Source organism: Xyrauchen texanus, chromosome 30, assembly GCF_025860055.1.
Source record: "Xyrauchen texanus isolate HMW12.3.18 chromosome 30, RBS_HiC_50CHRs, whole genome shotgun sequence".
Lineage (NCBI taxonomy): Eukaryota > Metazoa > Chordata > Actinopteri > Cypriniformes > Catostomidae > Xyrauchen > Xyrauchen texanus.
Window position 1 is genome coordinate 32,373,713 of NC_068305.1, and position 25,545 is coordinate 32,399,257.

A 25,545-nucleotide genomic window follows, 5' to 3' on the forward strand; every position below is an offset into this window, starting at 1 on the left:
ATCCAAATCCTAACGAGAACCACATTTTCCATGTGTATAAAAGGAGCATGTCACTGTCATAGAAATATGCCTGACATTCAACAAGGATGCAGTTAATGCACAAAAGAGAGTAAGTCCATATTGCTATTCTTGTAATTCACTGCATATAGTCCACTTACACTACCAAGTTCTTATGTGTATTTCACTGGTGCTTAACAGGGAATGGACTATATAATAGGATGCCGACTGTGCAATAACCGGAGAAAAACCTCCGAATTAAATTACACTTGACCTAGCCCATTAGCGCTTTGTGTGTGCAATCTCACCAAACCCAATTACGCTTAGACTTAGCATATTCTTGCACAAAAACACTGTCTAATCCAACGATCTTATACAGGTGGTACCGCAGATGGTCAGCAAACAATTGTTTGATTCACAATTGGCCCTCGTAAAAATACCTCACTTGCATGCGAGCAATAGAAATGAGAATGTATTTTTATTTTTTGTCAAAGGTCCCTTGCATCTGCATGCCAAATCATCCTCTTGCATTAATCCTTCCTTTTAGTTGTGCCAAATATAGTTAAAGTGTGATGAAACTGTGTCAACAGAAGCACACAGCGCAGATGAACCATTCGCGTGACCTTTGCTCATCACAAGCTGCTGAATTTAGCAGCACTGCAGTAGAGGGTCTCATAAATAGTCGGGAGTAAATAGTTAACGTGGCGTAGTGGCTAAAGCACAGGTCTGTTAATCAGCACGTTAATCAACCAGGTCACTGGTTCGAACCCCACGGCCACCACCATTGTGTCCTTGAGCAAGGCACTTAACTCCAGGTTGCTCCGGGGGGACGGTCCCTGTAATAAGTGCTCTGTAAGTCGCTTTGGATAAAAGCGTCTGCCAAATGCATAAATATAAATGTAAATGTTAATGGTGAGCTTATTACTATCTTGTTGGAGGGGGTGTGGCACAGTGAATAACAAGGAAAATGTAAATTGTCACTTCATCTCAACCATTAAAATTATAAAATGTTAATGGCTTTGCAATGTTAACATCTTAAATTATGTACATACATTAGTGAGTTACCATACACAATACTCAATTTGATATAATATGTAACAGGGGTCCATGCAACATCTTGCTCTACCCACCAAGGGGTCCTTGCCCTGCAAATTGTTGAAAACCCCTGGTATAATCAATATATAATTTACACATACATATTCTAACTGTTTGAGGAAAGCTCATTAGGACATCATTACATTTATTTGTATGTTGATAGATGTTGGATTCCTCAACTCCAAATATTTTTTCCCAGTAGAATTACAATTTAACTGGGCTTCAAAAGGATGGAGCCATCTCATATCAAAAGCATTCAGTTAGTTGTCTTAAGCACACATCTTCACATACCCTCCATCAAAGATTTTGATGCGGGTGGGTTCAGCCTGCTTTGAAGAAGCTTCTTTCTCTCCATGGTCTTCTTTTCCCCTGTCTCTTGAACAGATTCCCTTAATTTTCTTCCCAAACTTTCCAACCTCCAACTGTATAAGCGCTGGCTTCAACTGGAAATGTAAATAGAAGACAGACTGAATAATGAACTCAAAAAATGTGAGCATAAAACACAGGTTGGTCTGTGGATTGTCTTGTCATTGTCACTCATTTTTAACCTTAATGTGAGAAATGTGAAAACGCACAGGCAGTGTATAATAGTCTGTTTTCCACTCTGTGTGATAAGTGGGGAATGGGAAAATCTGTGGAAATGTACACCTGATCTCTCTGCGGTTATTGTTTAAACTCAAAAACAGTTTATTGAGTTAGTTTGTGATAGTTTAAAGATCTTTGAATTTGGGTTTAGTTGGGCTGTAATAACATGGGTGAGTTCAGTATAATGTATAGTGCATTATTCTGCCAGTTTTCAAGTTGTAAATACAATTTCAATATCGTTCTATTTCATCTAAAATTGTTATACATTCTGCAGATGTCCTGAATTGACAATATGAACATACAGTAAGTTGCTGTAATGGAATGTAGTTGGCAATTTTTGTTAATATTTTTCTTTTGAATATAATGTTGTAAACTATTCTTATATTTTTTTAAAAGCTATTACCTGCTCAAACTTCTGTTTCCACCGCAGGGATGAAACAAGTTTTCCAGTGCCAGGTTGATACACAGAAGCCATTGTATACATCTCTGTATTCTTCCTCTGTTTGGAGCGAAGAAGTGCAAGGGTTGCCTTGGTGCTGAGGTTGAGTGGGTTGGGGTTATAAGAGCTGACACACCAAGAACCATACACAGAGGTTAAAGGAGTTGTCTGTGCATAATTTGGCTTAGTATAATTTAGGAAGCACCAGCTGACACTGGTTGGTGTGCAAAGACTTGGAAATTGAAAAAATTGATGGACATCTGCCAGGTCAGTGAGCACAAGAGTGCTACCCAAAACTCCACCACCCTGATTGGCAGCTAGTTTTGCTAGCATGTTTACAGGAAACTTAGTCTGATTGGATTCTTCTTGTGTGTCACTTGAGATCACTGACTGTGGGCTTGAGCTTGCCTCTGGGGTTGACTCATCTATATCAAGCTCTTCTGGGGAATCTGCTCTATTAGCCACATTTGTAATTATTTGCAAAGGTGGGATGAAGCTGTCTTTTGGTGGCACATCAGGTAAATAAGGAGAATACCCAAGAAGTTTAGAGGATAAAAAATCAGTAGGCGGAGACAAGGACATTCTCTCTTGTTCATCTTCAGAGCATCCTCTCTTTGAAAATTCATTTTTGTGGGATATGTCGTCATCTTTTGGTGCATTGGAATTGCTCAGCTCAACTGCACTAAGCTCTTCCACTATCTGGCCATACATCTTTTCCTCCTTGACCCGTTTTTGTTGTTTGGTTTCAATAAAGAGCTCAAGACTGCTGGCTGGTGACAACATTCTCTTACTCCCCCCAATACTGGAGGAAGCATCTGTAGAAGAGATAGTTCCTGATGTCAAAGACAGAGGAATTCCAGTATTAAGAGTCCCATGTAAATATTCAGGAACTTTCCATATTGGAAAATGTAAGGACCCTCCTGAATGTCCCAACATTTTGGTTAAATTAATCCCTACTTGGTGCTTTGATGGAGTGCTTGTTAGTGAAGCAGTAGAAGCATTGTCTGAGCAAATAACTCTGATAGACGTTGTACTCTGAGCATGAGTAACGAGGATTTGTGAAACACTTGTATACATAACACTTCCATAAGATGGCATATTTGTCTGGATCCTGACTGGGACCAGCATTTCAGGGAGTGCTGGCTGTGGACCTGCATTTTGAGTAGCAAAGACAGGCTGGAGTTGTTGTAAGAAGTTTGTAGAAAGCACTTTGGATGACAAGACCCCAAGCTGCTGTGGGGAGGTTCTTAAGGGATATGGATTGTTATGACTTGCCCCATCGGTTTTTGAGTCTGTTTGCACCTGAATCTGATAAGGAGGTTGATGTGGTTTATGTAACATGGGCTGTAGATTTGGCTGTTTGATATGTTGTTTCTGTAACTGATGTGTCTGAAAAGCCAGAGGGTGCTTGTGTCTTTGTGTTGATTCAGGATGCCAGAGCATAGATTGAAATGGCAAGAAGGGTGAGGATGTCAGAGTGTTTTGCAGTGAAGAATGCTGAATTAAGTCCTGGCTCATGTGCTCATGCATTGAATGTTCACTATCAGATGAAAGTTGTGCAGGCAAACGAGAAGTTTTCTGGAAATTATCCTCTGATAGGCTGTCCTCGCTGATACTCTGTTGCTGCAAGTGATGTGATCCAAGAACTGGCTGTGCTCTTCTGGGTCTTGCTAAGTCACTGGTTACACAATAGGATGTAGCAGCTTGGGAATTGTGGTCAGAATGCTCTTGTTTTATATTTAATTCTGAGTTTGTTTCTTGAACCACTACTTCAGGATAGACACTGAGGGATGCCTGTCTAACAAGGTAGCCCCTTCTACGCTCCTTCATAGCTGAAGAACTTGCATATACTTCTCCTTGTCTTGAACCAGTTGAAAGACTTCCATAGTCAAATGATTTACTACGGATTTCTGGTACTTCAGTGGGCAAAGCACAGGGTGCCTGCTCTGATGAGGAGCGTCGCATTTCTCTTTGATGATGGCCTGGTATAGACAAAGAATGGCCACTGCCTGGAACAGTTAAGAACTCAGACTGCTTACCAAAGTCGTCTTGCTTAGTTGGGGACATAGATTTTATGCTTTCCTCCCTGTCAAATGACATTGAGAAACTTGAGCTATGAGATAAGTTACTTTCTTGACTAGGGCTTCTTGAAAGGCTAGTGCAAGTCGACTCAAAGCTTGACTCCCCAGAAGAGTGCTCCATATCTGCAAGACGCAGGCGTTTCTTCTTTGGGGGCAGCTTCTCTGAAGGAAGCTGGGACAATGTTTCACTCCTTTGTGGCCACTGAAATTCCTCAACATGCTTCTCTGGTTCTTTCACTTGTACCTCAGTTTCTTTTTCTGGTTTGTCAGGCTCTTCTGTAACTCTTATTTCAGGTACTTGAATGTTGGGTTGTCGTACAAGTTTGTGGGGCATATGATATAAAAAGTTAGAAGAGAAAGACCCATGTTCACTGTCACCCTGCTGCTGATGTTTAATGCTTTCTGATCTATGATGAGAATTGGGGATATGCACCTCATCAATGATTTCTGAGTCTGATTGCTCAGAATGATGGCCAGCAGGCTTATCTGACTGATAAAATGGATGTTCAATTGATTCAGTCTTCTCAAATGAGTTTGGCCTGCTAAGTGAATTAGTATGTTGAATGACAGATATTACATTACCAGCAGTCTTTGTGTCTGAATCTTGAACCAGTACCACATCTTCTGGAGTTATACATTGGCCTCTGTCAAAACTGTCTGATGGGCTATGTGCTCTAAACATAGATCCTTTATTAGCAGGAGCAGCCTTTGAAGAATCTTGACTTCCTTGTCTTTGTTCATAATCCCCTGGGATTTCAATAGAACCACCCTGACTGCCATCATCTTGTTCAAGGCAATCTTCCTCTTCACCAACACTCTTTTTCAGGCGTCGTTTTCTTGTGGCAAACTCTTTTGTACCACATTTGAACTCTGGCATCACAGGACCTCTCTCCCCCATTTTAAAACTTGAGTTTGGGCCTGTGATCTTTCCATAGTTCTCTGAATCGCCATGCCCTTCTTGGGCAGAGTGTTCAAAAGCACCCTGCCTCTGTAACCTCTTCAGACCTGCTGTGTAAAAAACATCATCTTGGGTCATCATCTCGTCAAATGAGTGACTCCCTCTTAGACTTGGTGGGACATTGAGGTTGGTAGGGGAAGGTGTTGGCATTGAATTGCTCCTTATAAGTGTCCCTGAATCAGAGGGTGCTTCCAGAAGACCTGCATTGGTTTGGCAAGAGCCAGAATGATACTGCTTTGGGTCACAGCCAGCAACTAACTGTGATTCTGCACAATCACTTTGATAAAATACACGGCCCTCTGATATCTTTCCCATAGCCAACTCCTGCATGACACTAGACTTGTTGATATTGATATTAGTGTCTTGATTGGCAAAAGTTGCCATCTTAACTGTAACTGACTGTCTAATTCTGGAATTGGTTCTGTGGTACCAAGTTCTTCCAAACATTATCTCTTCATATGATTTTGCATTGGTGTTAGGTGGACTTATCTGTTGTTCAGCACTCTCGGAGCGGGAAAAGTAACCAGAATCAGTGCTGCCTTTGCTGTGGGGGCTCAAGAGATTTTGAGACTGCTCTGAATCCTGGTCCTTTTTCTCAGTGAGTCTTAAGGTAAGTATCTGTTTAACTGTATGTGACTCATCTCCTCTGTCCATCTGTCCACCAATAAATGAACCTTTAATTTCTGTGAACTGGGGACCCTCTGTGGCTGTTGATGGTACCCCTTGTTTTGGAACAATTAGTATAGGCACTTTCATAGATGCCACAGACAGTTCCTCTGCTGGATCTCCATATGCTGGTCCCCTTTCCAGTGGTCTCTTGTCAGACTCAAATGAAATTTGTGGGCTATGTTTTTCAGGGAACATTGCACCTTCTGCAGTTTCTTCATCAGTGTCAGTGCTTTGTTCACCGTCAGAGTGCGCCTCTGCTTCTCCAACCGAAGATGCTTGATCGGTGTCTGTGCGAGTTGTTATCTCAGAGAATGGAACTAGTCCTGCTTTTATAGCATGGGCATGAGATTTTCTATGTTTATACAAATTGCTCTTGGTTTTGAACGAGAAGCCACAGGGAACACAAGGATAGGGACGCTCCCCTGTGTGGGACCGTATGTGTTTTTTAAGCACACTGGGTTTAGCACATGCCCTGCCACAGTAGTGACATATGTACTTTCCTGGCTTCTTGGGTTTTTGTTCCTTCTTATGACTTTCATCTGGCTGCTCAGGTCCAGATTGGGGAAACTGTCCAAAAGCAGCTGGAGATTTCTGACGGGGAAAGACTCCATGTGAGTGGGAGTGTACAGAAAACATATCATCTGGTGGAAGAGATGGTAGTTGACCAGAGAATGACCAGGCATGGCTCTCTAAACCAGGCTGTGGCTTTGTACTACCTAGGAAAGGCTCCTGTGTGTAAGAATGTGGCAACTGGTAAGAGTAAGGCAGAGAGTAGACCTGTTGAAATTGACTTTCTTGCGATGACTGTGGCGATGACAGTAGCTTTCCAGAGCTAAACTTGTGAGTTGAACTAGCAAGGCTTGTTCCACTTGTAAGACTTTGCTCACGATGTGAGTGTCTTTTAACATCTGGATCAGCAAAAGTACTTCTTTTTGTTCCAGCAGAGGGCTCAGAGACCCATTTTCTTTGTAAGAGGTTCTTTTCCCGTGGCTCCTTGGTGTATTTTTGGCCAACTGTTGTGCCATGTGGCTCCATTTTTTTCTCAGTACTTCAATGGGGTTTCTTAAGAGGGTGTTCACTTAAATGCAATTATGTAAGATGTCATGTCAGATGAGTTACTAAAGTGACTACTAAACAAAATGTAATTCTACTTCCATTTTTTAAGTGTTGCTCCTCCTTAAATTAGGCCAATATCCTTCCATCACTCAACATGTCAGCATATAACAGTCCATTCATTTTTTTTTATCCAATCTTGTTACTCTGCTGTTTACCGTCCTCCTATTCTTCAATGTCTATAAGGGAGAAAAAAAAAATACAATATATTGGTTACAGTTTGAACATTGCATTTCAAACAAAGAATACTTTTCCATATTTATTGAAGAATAAAATACTTGTGTAACACTCTCTACCTTTAGAAAGATTATGTCTAATAAGGCTGGGGAAAAATACTCAGCTGTCTAAAAAATGTATGACAGTTGATCATGTGACATTGTTGCTCATCGTACATCAATTACAGCTTGTTTTCTTATCCTATTTCTTTCATTTTTATATCTAGGCAGCTGGACATATACAACTGTGTACTTCTTGCCTAGCAAGTGTTTTCAAAACTTTTCAATGAACTGATGCAGAGGAGCTACCACATCCCTCTGCTAATGAGTCATCATTAACAACCTTGCCCACTCATTTCATAAAAAGAAACAAACATTTAAAAATAGCCCACGGAATGCAAATTACATTCCATGTTGTGTGTGTGTGGTGGGGGGGGGTTAAAGGGCAAAAGCATTTTATTTCTTAGGATTTTGCATATTTTCTCTGCTTTAAAAAAGATTAAAACTATGAATATGGAAAAATGTGGGAGAGTTATAGACCAAAATACATTCTCAAGGTACAGTATGTTCTCAAAGCAATGAAATGAGAATGGATGTGTTTGTAAATGGAAGATGCAGAATAATATTAATCTCAGACTTGTTCTGATTGCAACAAACAGTACTGCCCGAGTATGAGTGAGGAAACTGTGTGACACTAGTGTCTGGAAGGCGATGCCAGCACTAAAAATAGCAGGGCAGAAAAAACACTGGTATTTATAACACTTGAAACATGAACTTTTGGTTTCTTTAGCTTTCTTGTTCTTCTATGCCTGACAAACTGTGAGTTAAACTCGTAAGTAGTAATTTTGAATATATAGCAGCTTTGTCCTACAGAAACAAGCACAACAACATTTCTGCCAAATTATGTAAATAAGTAAGGCTTTTTGGATGTAAAGGCACAGAAAGAAACATCAAGTTTCAGGGTACTTTCTAAATAGAGAAGCTGTATTTACAAGCATGGTACAATCTCTTCTTGATAAGACAGTAGGGGCTGGGCAGCATATACATACAGTATCTTCTCGGGCAGTATATAGACTACCTTGTAACAGTAGAAATGTGTCAACTGGTAGGACTACTTTATGTTTTTTACGTGCAGCGCATGTCTCATAACCTGACATGATGCGTGTGCTAAGTTTGAATATGCCAATGATAAAAAAATAGGTCAAATTTTGCTCATGCTTTTTCCCTTTTTGTACATGTATCATGAGATGATTTTTTGTGAACGTTTTGAGTTGAGAGATATCTACTGAATACATTGAAAAATAAAATTTTAAGGAAGGTTAAAAAATACTTTAAATCAACTTTTTAAGAGACAAAAATGTAAAAGAGCATGTGCTTACAATTTGAGAGCATGTGTTGCACATGCACGCGCGCGCGCGCGCGCACGCACACACGCACACACGCGCACACGCGCACACAGGCACACACACACACACACACACACACACACACACACACACACACACACACACACACACACACACAGGATTTGAGCAGTCACCCTAAGGAGAGCAGTGTCTCCATTTACAGAACAAATTGGAATAGAATGACAAACAACATAAACCAAAAAAAGGTTTAAACAATGTGAGATGCATCCTGTGAACCTACAGTATTTACCCATATTTTACCTACACACACGAGCACATATACACATAGCTCAAAACAAATTCTTTATCCACCCCACTGTATGTGGTACATTTACTGTATGGTTAAAAAAAACTGGTTAATGCCAAATCATTATTATGGTCATTGCATGGTAGAGATTAGTGCAATGCTGTCTGCAGTCCCACTCATCTCCCTGCCCCATTTCACCATACCAAGTGTGGGAGGTTCTTACCCTGAGGCCACAGCAAGCCCTCCACACTAATGCACAGCACCACTATAATAAAAACCATAAAACCATTTACGAGGGCACTTGCTTATGAATAAAAATACACCACTTAATCTAATGCAAGGATTATGCATTACAGTTCTGCTGTCAGATTCCAGGGAGAGGATTAGCAGCTGTCTTCACAGAGTCTGTTTGTTAATGAATGCTGCATGGTGTGGCAGTCCTAAAAGGATTTGGAGAGGCATTATGTCACATTCTAAGCCATTTGGATATCCTTTTCTCTTGAAGGGAGACTCCCTGTCTTTTTTAAGTGCCATCACATTTAAAGCCATTATGCAGTGGAGATGCCTAATCTCCTCAAAGTTCACTGTAGGACACTGCAAGACTGCAAATAAATACATACATTAACAAATTGTAACGATCACCCTGTCTTGTCTCTCTGTTGCCCCCTTGTTTTCCTTTAATGTCACTGCTTAAGCTTTCTTTTGTGTTCCCTTGTTTAACTCCTCACTCCACCCTGTCTTGTTTCACTTTGCCCTCTTGTTTTCCATCATTTCTCTTGTTTTCCATCCTTTCTCTTGTTTTCCATTCTCTCCCTTGTTTTCCATTCTCTCTCTTTTAGTTGTCACTTTAGTCCTGTATTTGACTCCACAACCCTCGTTAGCGTTCGTGTTCACTGTCCATTGTTTACACCTGCCCTTGTTAAGTTGCGTCAATCTCCTTATTATCTTGTTTGAGTTCTGTTCTTTCATTGGCCACTTTCCCCATGTCTGTGTATTTATACCCCGTGTCTTTGTTCAGTGTTTGTCGATCGTTGTTGATGTTAGCCTGGTGTGTGCTTCTCTCCCCAGTTCCCTGTTTGTATCCTCCGTGGTTTCCTTTTCGAGTTTATGTTACTTTTCCCCACCGTGGGTTGTTGCTTTGTGTTTTTGCCCTGTCTATTAAGTCAAATAAAGTTCAAACTGCAATTGGATCCGCACCTCTTCGTCAGCCTCGTTACTCAGCATGACAGAACGATCGAACACAATGGATCCAGCAGTGATACGGGCCAATTGCCGGTTGCTCAACCTCAGACAAGAAGGCCGCCCTGTTGAAGACCACATCAGCGACTTCCTCGCGCTGGCGAAGTTAACGGACTTCCCGGACGCAGCCCTGGTGGTCTTCTTCAGGGACACGTTACACGCCTCGCTCCGAGAACGGTTACCGCCGGCAACGCTTGGGTGGACCCTCCACGACTTCCTGGAGGCGACCTTACTGATCTGCGGCTCACCCTACACCGTGGTCTTCGCCAAGGAGGATTCCACCTCTCCTCCCACTGTGGTGACTCCCCAGTCGTCCTTGGCACTTCCTGTCGCGCCAGCCCCACCTGTTAGCGAGCCCGCCTCCACGCCAGTCGCCTTCCTCGAGCCAGCACGGTCCACTGCGTCTGCTCGGAGAAGGGAGAGAAGACGGGCCTCCGCCTCCCGGTCCGCGCCTGCCACGGTGAGCGAGCTAGAGCCCACGCATGTCACGGTGAGCGAGCTAGAGCCCCCGCATGTCACCGTGAGCGAGCCCGAGTCCACGCCAACCACGGTAACCCAGCCAGAGCCTGTAGCCTCAGACGTCAATGAGCCAGTGCCGCAAGCCTCAAACGTCAATGAGCCAGTGCCGCAAGCCTCAAACGTCAATGAGCCAGCGCCTGTAGCCTCGACCGTCCCTGAGCCAGCGCCTGTAGCCTCGACCGTCCCTGAGCCAGCGCCTGTAGCCTCGACCGTCCCTGAGCCAGCGCCTGTAGCCTCGACCGTCCAAGAGCCAGTGCCAGTAGCCATGACCGTCCAAGAGCCAGTGCCGGTAGCCATGACTGTCCAAGAGCCAATGCCAGTAGCCTCGACCGTCCGAGAGCCAGAGCCAGTAGCCGTGACCGTCCAAGAGCCTGCGCCAGTAGCCATGACCGTCCAAGAGCCAGAGCCAGTGCCTATGGCCGTGACCGTCCAAGAGCCAGCACCTCTCGAGCCCCCTAGGGCTCCACCCCCCAAGTCTCTCAAGTCTCTCGAGCCTTCCAGGGCTCCTCCTCCCGAGCTTTCCAGAGCTCAGCCATCCGAGTTTCCCGAGCTTTCCAGAGCTCAGCCATCCGAGTTTCCCGAGCTTTCCAGAGCGCAGCCATCCGAGTTTCCCGAGCTTTCCAGAGCTCAGCCATCCGGGTTTCCCGAGCTTTCCAGAGCTCAGCCATCCGAGTTTCCCGAGCTTTCCAGAGCTCAGCCTTCCGAGCCTCCCGAGCTTCCCAGAGCTCCGCCTTCCGAGCCTCCCGAGCTTCCCAGAGCTCCGCCTTCCGAGCTTTCCAGAGCTCCGCCTTCCGAGCCTTCCAGAGCTCCGCCTTCCGAGCCTTCCAGAGCTCCGCCTTCCGAGCTTTCCAGAGCTCCGCCTTCCGAGCTTTCCAGAGCCTCGCCTTCCGAGCTTTCCAGAGCTCCGCCTCCCGAGCTTTCCAGAGCTCCGCCTTCCGGGCAACCCGAGCTTTCCAGAGCTCCACCTCTCGAGCCTCCCGGGGCTCCGCCTCTCAAGCCTCTCGAGCCTCCCAGGGCTCCGCCTCTCAAGCCTTCCAGGGCTCCGCCCCTCAAGCCTCTCGAGCCTTCCAGGGCTCCGCCCCTCAAGCCTCTCGAGCCTTCCAGGGCTCCGCCCCTCAAGCCTCTCGAGCCTTCCAGGGCTCCGCCCCTCAAGCCTCTCGAGCCTCCCAGGGCTCCGCCTCTCGAGCCTCTCGAGCCTCACAGGGCTCCGCCTCTCGAGCCTTCTAGGGCTCCGCCCCTCAAGCCTCTCGAGCCTTCTAGGGCTCCACCCCTCAAGCCTCTCGACCCTACCAGAGCTCCGCCCCTCAAGCCTCTCGAGCCTTCCAGGGCTCCGCCCCTCAAGCCTCTCGAGCCTTCCAGGGCTCCGTCTCTCAAGCCTCTCGAGCCTTCCAGGGCTCCACCCCTCAAGCCTCTCGAGCCTCCCAGGGCTCCGCCTCTCGAGCCTCTCGAGCCTCACAGGGCTCCGCCTCTCGAGCCTTCTAGGGCTCTGCCCCTCAAGCCTCTCGAGCCTTCCAGGGCTCCACCCCTCAAGCCTCTCGAGCCTACCAGAGCTCCGCCCCTCAAGCCTCTCGAGCCTTCCAGGGCTCCGCCCCTCAAGCCTCTCGAGCCTTCCAGGGCTCCGTCTCTCAAGCCTCTCGAGCCTTCCAGGGCTCCACCCCTCAAGCCTCTCAGGCCTCTCGAGCCTCTCGAGCCTTCTAGGGCTCCACCACTCAAGCCTCTCGAGCCTTCCAGGGCTCCGTCTCTCAAGCCTCTCGAGCCTTCCAGGGCTCCGTCTCTCAAGCCTCTCGAGCCTTCCAGGGCTCCACCCCTCAAGCCTCTCAGGCCTCTCGAGCCTCTCGAGCCTTCTAGGGCTCCGCCCCTCAAGCCTCTCGAGCCTTCCTGGGCTCCGCCCCTCAAGCCTCTCGAGCCTTCCTGGGCTCCGCCCCTCAAGCCTCTCGAGCCTTCCAGGGCTCCCCCCCTCAAGCCTCTCGAGCCTTTCAGGGCTCCGCCCCTCAAGCCTCTCGAGCCTACCAGGGCTCCGCCCCTCGAGCCTCTCGAGCCTTCCAGGGCTCCTCCCCTCGAGTCTCTCGAGCCTCCCAGGGCTCCACCCTACAAGCCCCTCGAGCCATCCATGGCTCTGCCTACCGAGCCTCCACCAGAGCCACCAACGGCTCTGCCTCCGGAGCCTCCTGCGGCTCCACCTCCTGCGCCTTCCTCTGCACCGCCCCCCGAGCCCCCTGCGGCTCCGCCTCCCGGGCCTTCCTTGGCTCCGTCTCCTGTGCCTTCCTCAGCTCCGTCCCCGGAGCCTCCCAGGCCTCCGCCTCAAGAACTGCCTACGGCGCCACACCCCTCAGCTCCGCCTCCGGAGCATTCCAAGGCACCGCCTCCCAAGCCTTCTATGGCTCCGCCCATGGGGTACCCCATGGCCTAGCCTGCCCCTGCTTCGCCCCCAGGATCTCCTACGGCCCTGCCTATGCCTCCTGCGGCGCCGCCACCCAAGTCAACGACAGCCCCGCCTCAGAGGTCCTCCTTGGCTCCGCCTCACGCGGCTCCGCCAGCCGCCCCAGTGGCCACAGCTCCCAGGTCCCCCGAACCAGCCGTTGCCCTGAGGTCATCTCCCAGGACCCCTGAACCGGCCCTTGGCCCACGACCACCTCCAAAGGCCACTGACCCTGTTCCCGACCGGCGGCCACTTCCCAGGCCCCCTGATCCAGTCCCTGTCCTGTGGCCTCCACCCAGGCCTCCTAGACCTCTCCCTGTCCGATGGCCACCTCCTAGACCTATCCCTTGCTTCTGGCCGTCTCCTAGGCCTCCTTCCCGATGGATGACCACCAGGTCATCTGACCCTGGTCCCCAGATACACCCCCATAGACTGCTTCCCTGCCCTCTCGGCCCCCATGTTCTACCTGCCTTGCCCTTGTACCCCCGTGAACTGTCTCTGTCTGTTTGCCCCTGGTGCCCTCATTTGGTCTTCTCTTTGTGGGTCTTTTGGTCTTTTCTGTTCCTTTTTTCTGTTTGTGATCGTCTAGTAGCCGATCTTCGAGGGGGGGCTATGTAACGATCACCCTGTCTTGTCTCTCTGTTGCCCCCTTGTTTTCCTTTAATGTCACTGCTTAAGCTTTCTTTTGTGTTCCCTTGTTTAACTCCTCACTCCACCCTGTCTTGTTTCACTTTGCCCTCTTGTTTTCCATCATTTCTCTTGTTTTCCATCCTTTCTCTTGTTTTCCATTCTCTCCCTTGTTTTCCATTCTCTCTCTTTTAGTTGTCACTTTAGTCCTGTATTTGACTCCACAACCCTCGTTAGCGTTCGTGTTCACTGTCCATTGTTTACACCTGCCCTTGTTAAGTTGCGTCAATCTCCTTATTATCTTGTTTGAGTTCTGTTCTTTCATTGGCCACTTTCCCCATGTCTGTGTATTTATACCCCGTGTCTTTGTTCAGTGTTTGTCGATCGTTGTTGATGTTAGCCTGGTGTGTGCTTCTCTCCCCAGTTCCCTGTTTGTATCCTCCGTGGTTTCCTTTTCGAGTTTATGTTACTTTTCCCCACCGTGGGTTGTTGCTTTGTGTTTTTGCCCTGTCTATTAAGTCAAATAAAGTTCAAACTGCAATTGGATCCGCACCTCTTCGTCAGCCTCGTTACTCAGCATGACACAAATAAGCAGAAAATTATATAGAAACAGACCTGGAAAAAAAGGTATTTGCCAGTGTGTTCTTGAAATATTGCTAGTCATGCTCTTTAAAGGGTTAGTTCACCCAAAAATGCTCACCCTCATGATATCCCAGGTGTTTATGACTTTCATTTTTCAGCAGAATACATCTGAAGAAAAATAGTCAAACATCTTAGCTCAGTAGGTCCTGGATGCATGTGGATGGTGATCAGACTTTTGAAGCTCCAAAAAGAACAGACAGTCAGCATAAATGTCATCCATATGACTCCAGCTGTTAAATAAATCTTCTAAAGCAACACTCTTGATACAAAAAAGATAAATATTTAAGTACTTTTGGGGGCCTGGGTATCTCAGCAAGAAAAGATGCTGACTACCACACCTGGAGTCTCAAGCTCGAATCCAGGGCATGCTGAGTGACTCCAGTCAGGCTTCCTAAGCAACCAATTGGCTCAGTTGCTAAGGTGGGTAGAGACACGTTGGGTTAACCTCCTCGTGGTTGTTATAATGTGGTTCTCGCTCTCGGTGGGGCGCATGGTGAGTTGTGCGTGGATGCTGCAGAGAATTATATGAGCATGCGCTAGGTCTCCACGGTAACACGCTCAACAAGCCATGTGATAAAATGCACAGATTGACTGTCTCAGACGTGGAGGCAACTGAGATTATTCCTCCACCACATGGATTGAGCCCAGTCACTACATCACCATGAGGACTTAGAGTGCATTGGGAATTGGGCATGCCAAATTGAGGAGAAAAGGGGAGAAAATTTAAAAATACATAAATATTTAAACACTTTTTCTATATAAACCATTGCTTCCTGTCAGGAACAGTATGCAAGTGTGACGTAATCACATTGAGACACTGATGGACGTGCGACACACCCGGAAAAGTAGCACTGTTTACAACTGAGAAGGAGGAACGCTGTGCAGAAGCTTCGTTGGTTTTGATTAAGATCTGTGTTTGTATCGTTTGTTTACTCACAATGGTGAGTTTGTCTGCTTATCCTGGATGTCTCAACTGACAGAAGAATGTGATATTAGGTCCGTAACATGCAAACGCGAATACATCACATAAGAGACCATGTGAATTCAGCACTCTTTTGAATGCATAGTCTGCTGCTTGCCAGAAGAGATGGTTTGCAGTTAAAATGTACTTTATCGTACCAAATCGATCATGTCAATTTAGAAGACATTAATTTAAATGCTGGTGTCGTATGGATGACGTTTATGCTGACTGTCTGTTCTTTTTGGAGCTTCAAAAGTCTGATCACCGTCCAATTGCATTTTAAGGACCTACTGAGCTAAGATATTTTTTTCTATTTTTCTTCAAATGTGTTCTGCTGAAAAAAGAAAGTCATACACACCTGGGATACCATGAGGGTGAATAAATTATAAGATAATTAACATTTTTGGGTGAACTATCCCTTTAATGCTGTGATTTTCCTGTTCCGGTTTCTGCCGGCACGCTGCATGAGTTTGTAGCTTGCTAGCCTGCTCAGTATTGCTTATTCCTCTACGTTCATCATTATATCTTTGCCATTTTACCGCATGCTTAGTTTTCCCCCGCTTTTCTACTGTTTCAACTGCGTGCATATTACATTACTCACCATTTTCTTTTCTTTTCTTTTTTCTGCTTGTCTAAATCTCGCATTTCTCCTCTGTAATTTACACAGATTATTGCATAAATCTCAAATATATGTTGATCAGAATCCTCCACAACACCAATGTGGCAGGGCGGAGGGCGGGGCCGGGTCGTGATCCTACACACCCGGTCCTGTATTAGGCTAATCAAGCCTCTGAGGTATAAAGGTCAACTGCAGAGGATCGAGTGGGAGAAAGAGATCATTAACGGACATATCCGTCGTGTGCGTTTATGTTGTCTTTTAAGTTTCTCATTAAAATATTATTTATATTGAAAAGCCGATTCTCGCCTCCTCCGTTCCATTGATCACTTTACAACCACCAAACAATTATGTGAGGTATTCACATCGATCTCAAACCCTCACCGCATAAGAACAACCATAACAACAACAGAATTTGTTTAATTAATAAAACTATATAGTTCAACTGTACATATAAAAGCTTAATTCAACATTAATATTAGATGTCTCTCGACTACATTAATGTTTAATAGGTCGACCATTACGTTATTTGTTTGCACTGAACTTCATTATAAGTATTAACATTCATATTATATTAATATTATGATAATAGGCTATAGGTTTAGTTTAGGTTTTATTTTAAGATTAATTTTAATGGTATTTTCCATGATCTGTGCATGTTTATTATATTTTATTGTATGTCATGTGAACTGAAAGTAATTCCTTTATTTTTAATACCATTTGATGTACTCCGCTGGGGTTTCTAAAAACTTAGAATCATATCACCTTTAATTTCCCATAGTTGCTGATATTCTCATTGTATTAATAGACCCTCTTTCAATTGTAGGATCTCCCACAGTTGTCATCATTTTCCATAGATTTAATGTAATGTTTTTTAGTAGGCCACACATGATTATTCATGTGCATTATAAGATGAAGATCTGCTGTATCAGTGGTGGACAGTGATAGGATTTACTTGTCCATTGTGTTCTTTTCTCATTTGATATGGCATTAAAAATTGTCATGTCATGTTGTCATGTACAGTAGGGTCCATCTGCCTCCAGCAACTTGGAGCTGAATGAAATTATGTTGTTTTAATTGAAGATCTTGTGTCTGACTATACATTATAGATGTTCATGATCTCAGCATTAGGGAAACGTAACTCATCTCTTCCTTGTTAATAGGAATCTGTAAAAGGTCCCTATTGAAAGGCAGAACAAAAATGTAATTTAGAGATGGACCACGTACAGCTTCTGATGGATACATCTTTTCATTGAATCACCTGACCACCCGCTAAATGAGGGTACTGTGGGTGATTTTAAATGACAGCATGTCTCATTTATATTTTCAGATAATAAAGAGAGTACAATGAACAAGTCTGGAAATGTGTGCATTTATATGTACAGTAGCCTACATGAATTAGAGTGATAAGAAAACAAAATCTCTAACCTCTATATATGTGGTTTGTGAAATTATCACATATAATCTAGTTAGTAAAGAAGAAGAATGAGAGATTAATTGCTTAAGTTTTTAATTGGCAGACATTACCTACATATTGATACTGTGGAATGTAATTTTATAAATAGCATTAATATTAATTGACTGAAGGAAATGTAAATAGAATGTGGGTGCTACACATTTTTTTAGTACTTTCCAATGTGTTCTGTGTTAAAAAAATATCAGAGTATTAAAACCTTCCCATTAAAAGATAAAGCATAATGTACACAGTTTGCTCACTTTTGAATGCAAATCTGTGGTGTGATCTGGAAATGCCAGAGTAAAGAAGATTTGTGAGGTAAAGATTGCAGTTTACCATAATATTACTTAAAAAGTATAAGATTGTGCATAATCTGAAATTTCTTGCCCTCTGTGCCACTATTAAAAGGGCACGCATACACTGACAGCCTCTGAAATGTACTTACATCTATACATGAAACAAACTAACTCTTGATCATAACCTACTCCGGTGCAGGTTATGTTCAGAGAATAAGTTGCTATGGCCACTAACATACCCTGAAAGTTCCCTCAGTCTTTGGAACAGAAAGCTGAGGTTATCCGCTTATTCTGAGTAAACTTAACCCGGGTAACTCACTAAACCTGCTTTCTGGAATACCCCTCCAATCAAACTCCAGTTACACTTGATACACCCCTTTCTGCCCTAATCAAGCTGATCCACTACTCATTTTCAGCAGTTGTGCTGCTGAGCAGGCAGGGGATAAAAGCCTGTGTTTTCAGCATAGCAGGAAATAGATGGTGTGGTTGTAGCAGCTAGTGACAGGCTGCTCTCCATTGAGCGGTTTTCTTTCACTCAGCCTTTATTTATTTTAAGGTAAATTGTTTCCCTCTTTTATTAAGAATTGTTTATTTTGTTTCTTGAGGTAAATTGTTTGCCTCTTTTTCTTTATCCCATTAAAGCACTGTTTATTTTATATTCTGAGGTAAATTGTTTGCCTCTTTATCTGCTATTACTGTAAGTTTAGAGTCTTTACTCAGACGCTTTAGTGGGTGTCATTGAAACCTGACACCTTTTAGAACAGTGTTTTCAGTTTGTTTACAAGTGTAATAGTCTTTAGTTTTTCCCCTCTCTTCCCCCTCTTGTTTTGACCCATCAGAGCAGCTATGGCTTGGGTCATAACACACTGCACAGAAATGACTAATATTGGCATTATACAGTAGTGGCCAAAACTATTGGCACCCTTGATAAATATGCACAACGAAGGCTGTGGAAAAAAAATCTGCATTGTTTAACCTTTTGATCTTGCATTCAAAAATTTCACAAAACTCTAATCTTTAATTGAAGTAAAACAATATCTCATTATTAATTATTTTTCTCAAACGCATTGGCCATAATTATTGGCAACCTTTTATTCAAAACCTCCCTTTGCCAAGATAACCGTTCTCAGTCTTCTCTTGTAATGCCTGATGAGGTTGGAGAACACCTGGCAAGGGATCTGAGACTATTCGTCCATACAGAATCTCTACAGATCCTTCAAATTCAGAGGTCTATATTGGTGGACTCTTCAGTTCACCCCACAAATTTTCTATGGTTTTCAGGTCAGGGGACTGGGATAGCCATGGCAGAACCTTGATTATGTGGTCAGTGAACCATTTTTGTGGTATTGTCCTGCTGGCAAATCCAACCAGGGCCCATTGTAAGTTTTCTGGCAGAGGCAGTCAGGTTATGATCTGTTGGTATTTGATAGAGTCCATAATGCCATGTATCTGAATAAGATGTCCAGGACCTCTGGCAGAAAAACAGCTCCACAACATTCAAGATGCAGCACCACATTTAACCATGGGCATTGGGTACTTCATCTCTGTGTACGTCAAACCCATCTCTGGTGCATCTGACCATAGATCCCAGTCGCATTTGAAGTTCCAGTAGTGTCTGGCAAACTGAAGATGCTTGAGTTCGTTGTTGGATGAGAGCAGAGGCTCTCAATTCTCGATTTGTGATCCTTGGAGATTCTTTGGCCATTTGAGCCATCCTCCTCACTCTGCGTGGAGACAATATAGACACACGTCCTTTTCCAGGCCAATTCTTAACATTTGCAGTTGATTGGAACCTCTTAATTATTGCCCTGATTGTGGAAATGGGTATTTTCAATGCTTTGGCTATTTTGTTATAGCCACTTCCCATTTTGAGAAGCTCAACAACTTTTTACTGCACATCAGAACTATTTTCTTTAGTCTAACCCACTGTGATTGGTGATTATTCCTTTGGCCTGTGTGTTACCTCAGATTTATACCTCTGTGTGAATGGGAATATACTTCAGATATATTTTACTCATAAGAATTTCTAGGGGTGCTAATAATTATGGCCGTGTTTTGGATAAAAATATTTATTTAATGAGATTTCCCCTCTTTCAATTGTTTTACTTCAATTAAAGGTTACATTTTGTGAATGTTTTGAATGAAAGATCAAAAGGATAAACAATGCAGATTTTTTTTTTCACAGCCTTCTTTGCTCATATTTACCAAGTGTGCCAATGTTTTTGGCCAGTACTGTATTCGTGCTGTTTAGCCAGAGGTGAACTGGCCCCCACAGTGAGCCTAGTTTTTCCCAAGGTTATTTTTATCCATTGACCAACATCTTAGGAAGTTTTGTGTTCATTGCCACAGTCGCCTTCGGCTTCCTCACTTGAGTTCTAAATACAATTATTTAATAATTTGTATACACTATTATGACAGGTAGGAGGGTGGGGCCGGGTCATGATTCTACACACCCGGCCCCTTATCAGACTAATCAAGCCTCCGTGAGGGATAAAGTCCGACTGCGGATGGTGGTGCGACAGAGAGAGAGCGTTTACAGGCAGCTGTGTCTTTTCGTTTTAGTTAATTATTAAAAATATTGTTTATATCATCAAGCCGGTTCTTGCCTCCTCCTTTCTATTAATGCCTTTACAACTATTTACAATCATATTTAATCAAACTACACAATTAAGACTTTATAGATATTACAGTTTAATTTTCTGTCAATGCATGATTCTGTTGTGAAAAGCACTATACAAAGAAAAATGACGTGATTATCAGCTGCCTTTTTACGTTTTTGCAATGCAAAGTCCCTTATAGTGTGAGCTGTTGGTTTAAGCACTTATAGATCTGCAGTTTCCGTAGTGTACATGGCTCAAGATGAATTTGGAGATATATATACGTGGCTTTGTATTTTGCATATTTAAGCTAATGAAGTCTTTGGAGGCAGAGAGTACTACTAGATCATGTCCTTCACTGAGGTGCTATTGGGCACACTGAGCGGTATGTTCCAGGGATTGGGTTGCACCTTTTGTTTGCCCCCAGTGACATCACAGCCATGTTGCTGGGGAGGTACACAAGCCAGATCATATTTCCCTGAGTCCAGTGGCACAACTTTTATCCCTTGTAGGACAGCCACTGAATAATTCAACAGGCTGCTAATTGTTTCCATTCAGTGGTTATAGAGGCTACAGTGACAAACTCTTATCGCTAAAATAATTCTAGTCAGTCCCTCAACTGTATTTTGCCCCATCTCTGACTTATTTGTATTGCTGATGTGCATCTAAATTTAGATTACACCTTGCTTGTTTGTCTCAAGGAGGAGATTTACTACCGTAAATTACATTTCAAGTGTGCACAAGGAGAGGTTGCGGAGTTGATTTTCCACCATCCTTGTTCCAGCTATCCCAACTCATTAGTGATGGAAGCAACTTTTACTATTCCAACTGGCTTTATCTTCTGGCGCAGAGCAGATGAGAAAGTCTGAAAATAGACTGAGGTAAGGATACCAAAATAAAGTCTGTTGTAAAGGATCTGGCACATCCCTTTTCAGAGTAATTATTCAAGCAACCAAGACTGTATGAAGGAATAATCTCAATAGCTGCACTTCCATTTAACTTCCTAACTAACTGAAAAAAGGCATCAATCTAAGAAAGGACATTTCTGAAACAATCCTGAATATTGGCCCGCTAATGCTATTCTCATATTACCTTTCCCCCTACCCGCTCAGAACTTTTGTCTTTGCAGTTTGTCTCAGCACCCTGCAAGATTCAGCTTTTGCTTATCCAGCAACTTTTGTTGTGTGATTTTGGAATGTGTTAGCAGGACTGGGGAGTGTTTTACCCAAAATGTGTTTTAGTCAGCCCCTTGGAGTGTCATACTGACTACTCATTAAGATCCAAAGTTGAAACTTGGGCAGACCACTTATCCAGCTCTACATGGAACCTGGTGACAGAGGTCATTGCAGAGACACAGGCCTGCTAAATTTATGTCCAGATGGTCAGCAGAGGGGAGTTCTACACATCTACAATATCAGAATCACAGTCACATTCCAAGGGCACTGGGCATCCATAACTCTGTCCTCAACAATAGTATCAAAGCAAGCTGTCAAAAGAAATGAGAGTTCATGAAAATACAGTTGTACTTTCAGTTTAGACAGATCAACCAGTCTTTCAGAGCTATATGGAGGAGAGAGGAAGTCATTAAAACAAAGAAAAAGTATTTTTAACACTTTGTGCATGAGCATTTATGTGTGTGCTGGAGAGAGAAAGCATGCGTGGGAAGCATCTACAGCTAATCTTGAGATGGGGTGAGGAGAGTGGGTGACTGCTCCTGTGTGGGAGAAGGCATGAATACCATACAGGGTTATAGTGTTGATGAATTGCGTTATGAAAGGGGCTTAAGTTACACAAGCCAGCCCATCCAATTCTGACTGTGTGGGCAGAGAGGGATGGCAGCACTGCTGCAATACGCGCACAGCCGGAAACTAGGTGCATACAACCCTTCAAGACATTTGGTCGAATGCGTAATTATCTAGCAGCTGCGACGCTAGCGACTCGGCAAGAGAGTGAATGTACCGGAAAAATCAAGCAGCAACAGTCTCCGATTCATGGAAATGATTGGCAATTCTTTCATAAGGACAATATCCCAGCATAAAGAAGAGGGAGAAATCACTCCATCGCTCTGATTAGTTTAGAGATATGGCAGCGGAAAGGACACATTATCCATTAGCTTGTTATTATAATCATATCAATGGTGATTATTTAAATAACATCATCTATCCAAATTGCTATTCACTGAAATTTTACTGGGCCTTGACATCAGGCACTAAATAAGACATTAGCCATAGCCTCAGTTTGTAGTTATGTTGCGATTTATCTTCATGAATAGTAACAGCATTTAAGAAAGTGGCCAGCTTCTATGCTCCCCATTTATTTCCTAATATTAAAAATGTGCAACAATGACAAAGCGGACTACGATTTAGAGGAGATTGACAGAAATCCCTGAGAAAGCCTATCACTGTCAAGCAGGGTAACACTTCTCTCTCCTCAATCCCTATCTCCTTTCTTCTTTCACTCTCTCGGTCACTAAAGAGGCCTAAACTGGGGCAGTCCCATGGTCAGAGTGCTACAGTGGGCATCGGGGCAAAAGACTGGGCCTGCTGAATGAAATCACAACAGCTATTTATGAGAATAAATCCCTTTCAACATTAGGTCATGCCTAATTTAATTGACACTCTGAAAGCCCAAGCACAATCCCCCCAACACAACATCCTGTTACCAATCAAATAAGTGGCTGGACGGGCCACTACAGAAAAAGAGAGCCAGGGAGAAATGTACCCCTGCTCTGAGGTCTGTTCAAGCACTCTCAGGCAGTCCAGCAGTCCAATATTTGGGTACAGCAGAGCAGTTACTGGATGGCTCAACAATTGACAACAGAACAGATGAAAACATGCTCTGTGGAGAACCCATTTAAAACAATAGTTGCATATTTGTTAAGGATGTGAGAGACTAGTATTAAACTGTATTGACTAAACTAAACTGTATTGCTGCTAGTTCACACTAGAAATACTAGTCGGACAATATTTCTTCCTATTAAAATGGTCAACATTTTACACATTTAGGTTTGGCTTTATATTATTACAAAGACTACGCTTAAATTACTGTCATGGTGATGTTACACTTTTTAAATATAATTTAATTATACAAATATTATTCAAAAATAGGATATCTGGAGCAGATGTGTACAAAGTTTAATATCACCTCAGGCTGAACATGCCTCTTCCCCCTCTAATGCCGCACACAGGAAAATGTCCTTTAGCAACACCAGCAAAGTAGCTAAGGAAATCACTTCAGTGGTGGTGTGGAAAGCGGATGTTGGCTTGCAAGTTGCTATGGATGTTTTTACATTTGAGTCTTCTTTAAATCTGTGCTTGCAAGTTATTTTACAGCTAAGCTGGCTTTTTCAAGTGCAGGATAATTGCCTCAGGACAGTCAGGTCCCATCTTTCACTAGACCATGTTGACATTCATTTTGTTCATCAAAAATGTATGCTTTTGGGTTAGGTAGACTAGAAGAAGACTATTTAATCAGAATAGTTTGCAAAATGATATATAATTTTAGGCCAACACCTTAACAGGTGAAACTATCTTTTATTCTGTATACACGTCATATTTAGAACAATACATTAGGTTTACTGCACATTTCTCACAGGCCTATTTTTTTTAATCCATCATAACGGTTAACATTCTTAACCTGAAAGCTGTAATATTAGATCATAGGCTAATGCATGCTGTGAAATAGGTGCAACTTTTCAGCATATTTGTTTTCCCGTAGATTTGATTTTCAACAATGTCCTGACTTTAATATGTTAAGTAACTTCTAATTGGTGTAATCTGTCAATGTGGTGTTGATTTGGATATTAGAACTTTTCAGCTGATTTTGCTATTGGAATTGATTAAGTATTTTAAAGGAGGTCGCATAAAAATATTTTGACTGTTTTCTGAGGGTTTCTTACTTTTTAGACTAGTCAACTCCAAAAATTATGTTTAAACGTCAGTTAAATAAGTCGTTCCTGATTCCTGATATTTGTGGACTGGTGCAATACTACAAAACATCAGAGAAGAAAAGGGGGAATGATCATCAGCACCATGTATAAATCATTCAATAGATTTGTGACACTTTTCCTGTAAGTGGTGTTTAAAAAGCATGCCCGCCTTGTGGACTGTGGGAGACAGCTTGTGATTTGTCGCTAGATCTTGCTTTAGGTACAATAGTTAAAATTGCTAAGCAAAGTGCAAACAATCCAAGGGTTTTTTCAGACTCCACAGCTGTTTCTGTTATAAATGTACATGTTTCCATTTAGCCTTGGCTTAAACACAGAACACTGCCCTATGGAAGGAAAGGTATAAAAAAAAATAAATAAATAAATAAAGAGAAAAACAGGGCTTCATGTTGGTCTTAATTGTCTATGGAAAGACCGTCATATTTTCCACTGGGTAAGCTTGAAACTATTACAAGCTATCCTTCATTAAAATTTCCACAACATTTTGCAGAAATGTCTGGAAGCAGCTGTGGAGGCACTGATTAATTGTCTTTCTTACTGGTTCCCTACTTACAACACTATTTTTCATTAAAAATATATCAGTCCCCTTCCTCTCACATAGATAAGAACTTCATGAGGTTTCATGAACCATACCTGGCCCATGTAGACTAGCATGTTGATACTTCAGCCATATGCAAATCTTCCTACAGCATGGTAAAAACTAGATCATAACAAAATGGTACATCAAAAAGGGTGCTGCACAGGATTGGCCAAAGCAAGTGGAACAGAATGCCTCAAGTTCCTAGCATTTCCATTGCCAAAATTCTGTAAAGAAAAGGTGCAAAACAAGAGGAGGCCATCTGGAGGCTGTGATCCCGTGTGAAAGAGTTGAAACATCTGCCACTGGTGTGCCCCAGCCTCTTGGAGTAGCCCAAAGTAGGGCTGCAGAGTTCATTGAAATAAAATCTACATCGTGAGATGACCTTGTGTGATTATTAAACTGCAAAGGGCTGCAATTTAATTAAATAAATAAATAAATAGTCTGCTCGCTTCAGACTTTATGCTTGCTGTTCTGTGCTATGTTAGTGTATTCACGGTTCTGTGTTTCACAACTCTCGTGCTCAGTAACAGCTGTGCTCAGAGTTTAGTTCTGTGTGCTTTGTGTACATGTGCAAAGCAAATAATATTTAAAGTCAGGTCTTGATAACAGGTCAAAAGTGAAAGGGGATAGAGAGAGAAACTACAAAATCTTAACAATTCACTTTTTCTTTGCTTCTGCAGGCGCGTGCTGCTTGACTGACAGGCTGTGTGCGCATTTTACATGCGTGTGTGCTCTGAAAGCACTTTTGGCAATGCGGTTGAGCCTAAACAATCAAATACACTTAAAGATTCTGCCAAAATGCCCATCTTGGCAGGGTATTACTGTAAACAAAGTCAGTTATG

At 43.3% G+C, this 25,545-nt stretch overlaps 1 protein-coding gene across 3 annotated transcripts in view; it reads right to left on the minus strand.

Annotated features, from left to right (window-relative positions):
* LOC127624038 (transcription factor HIVEP2-like) overlaps positions 1–25,545 on the minus strand; it is a 103,940-nt gene that overhangs the window by 8,182 nt on the left and 70,213 nt on the right. For all 3 annotated transcript variants that reach the window (XM_052098647.1, XM_052098648.1, XM_052098649.1), the window contains 2 exons: positions 2,081–7,116; positions 1,384–1,535 (listed from right to left, as the gene is read on the minus strand). In XM_052098647.1, coding sequence (XP_051954607.1) covers positions 1,384–1,535; positions 2,081–6,859 — 4,931 coding nt within the window. In that variant the 5' untranslated portion in view covers positions 6,860–7,116. The remainder of the gene's footprint in view (positions 1–1,383; positions 1,536–2,080; positions 7,117–25,545) is intronic.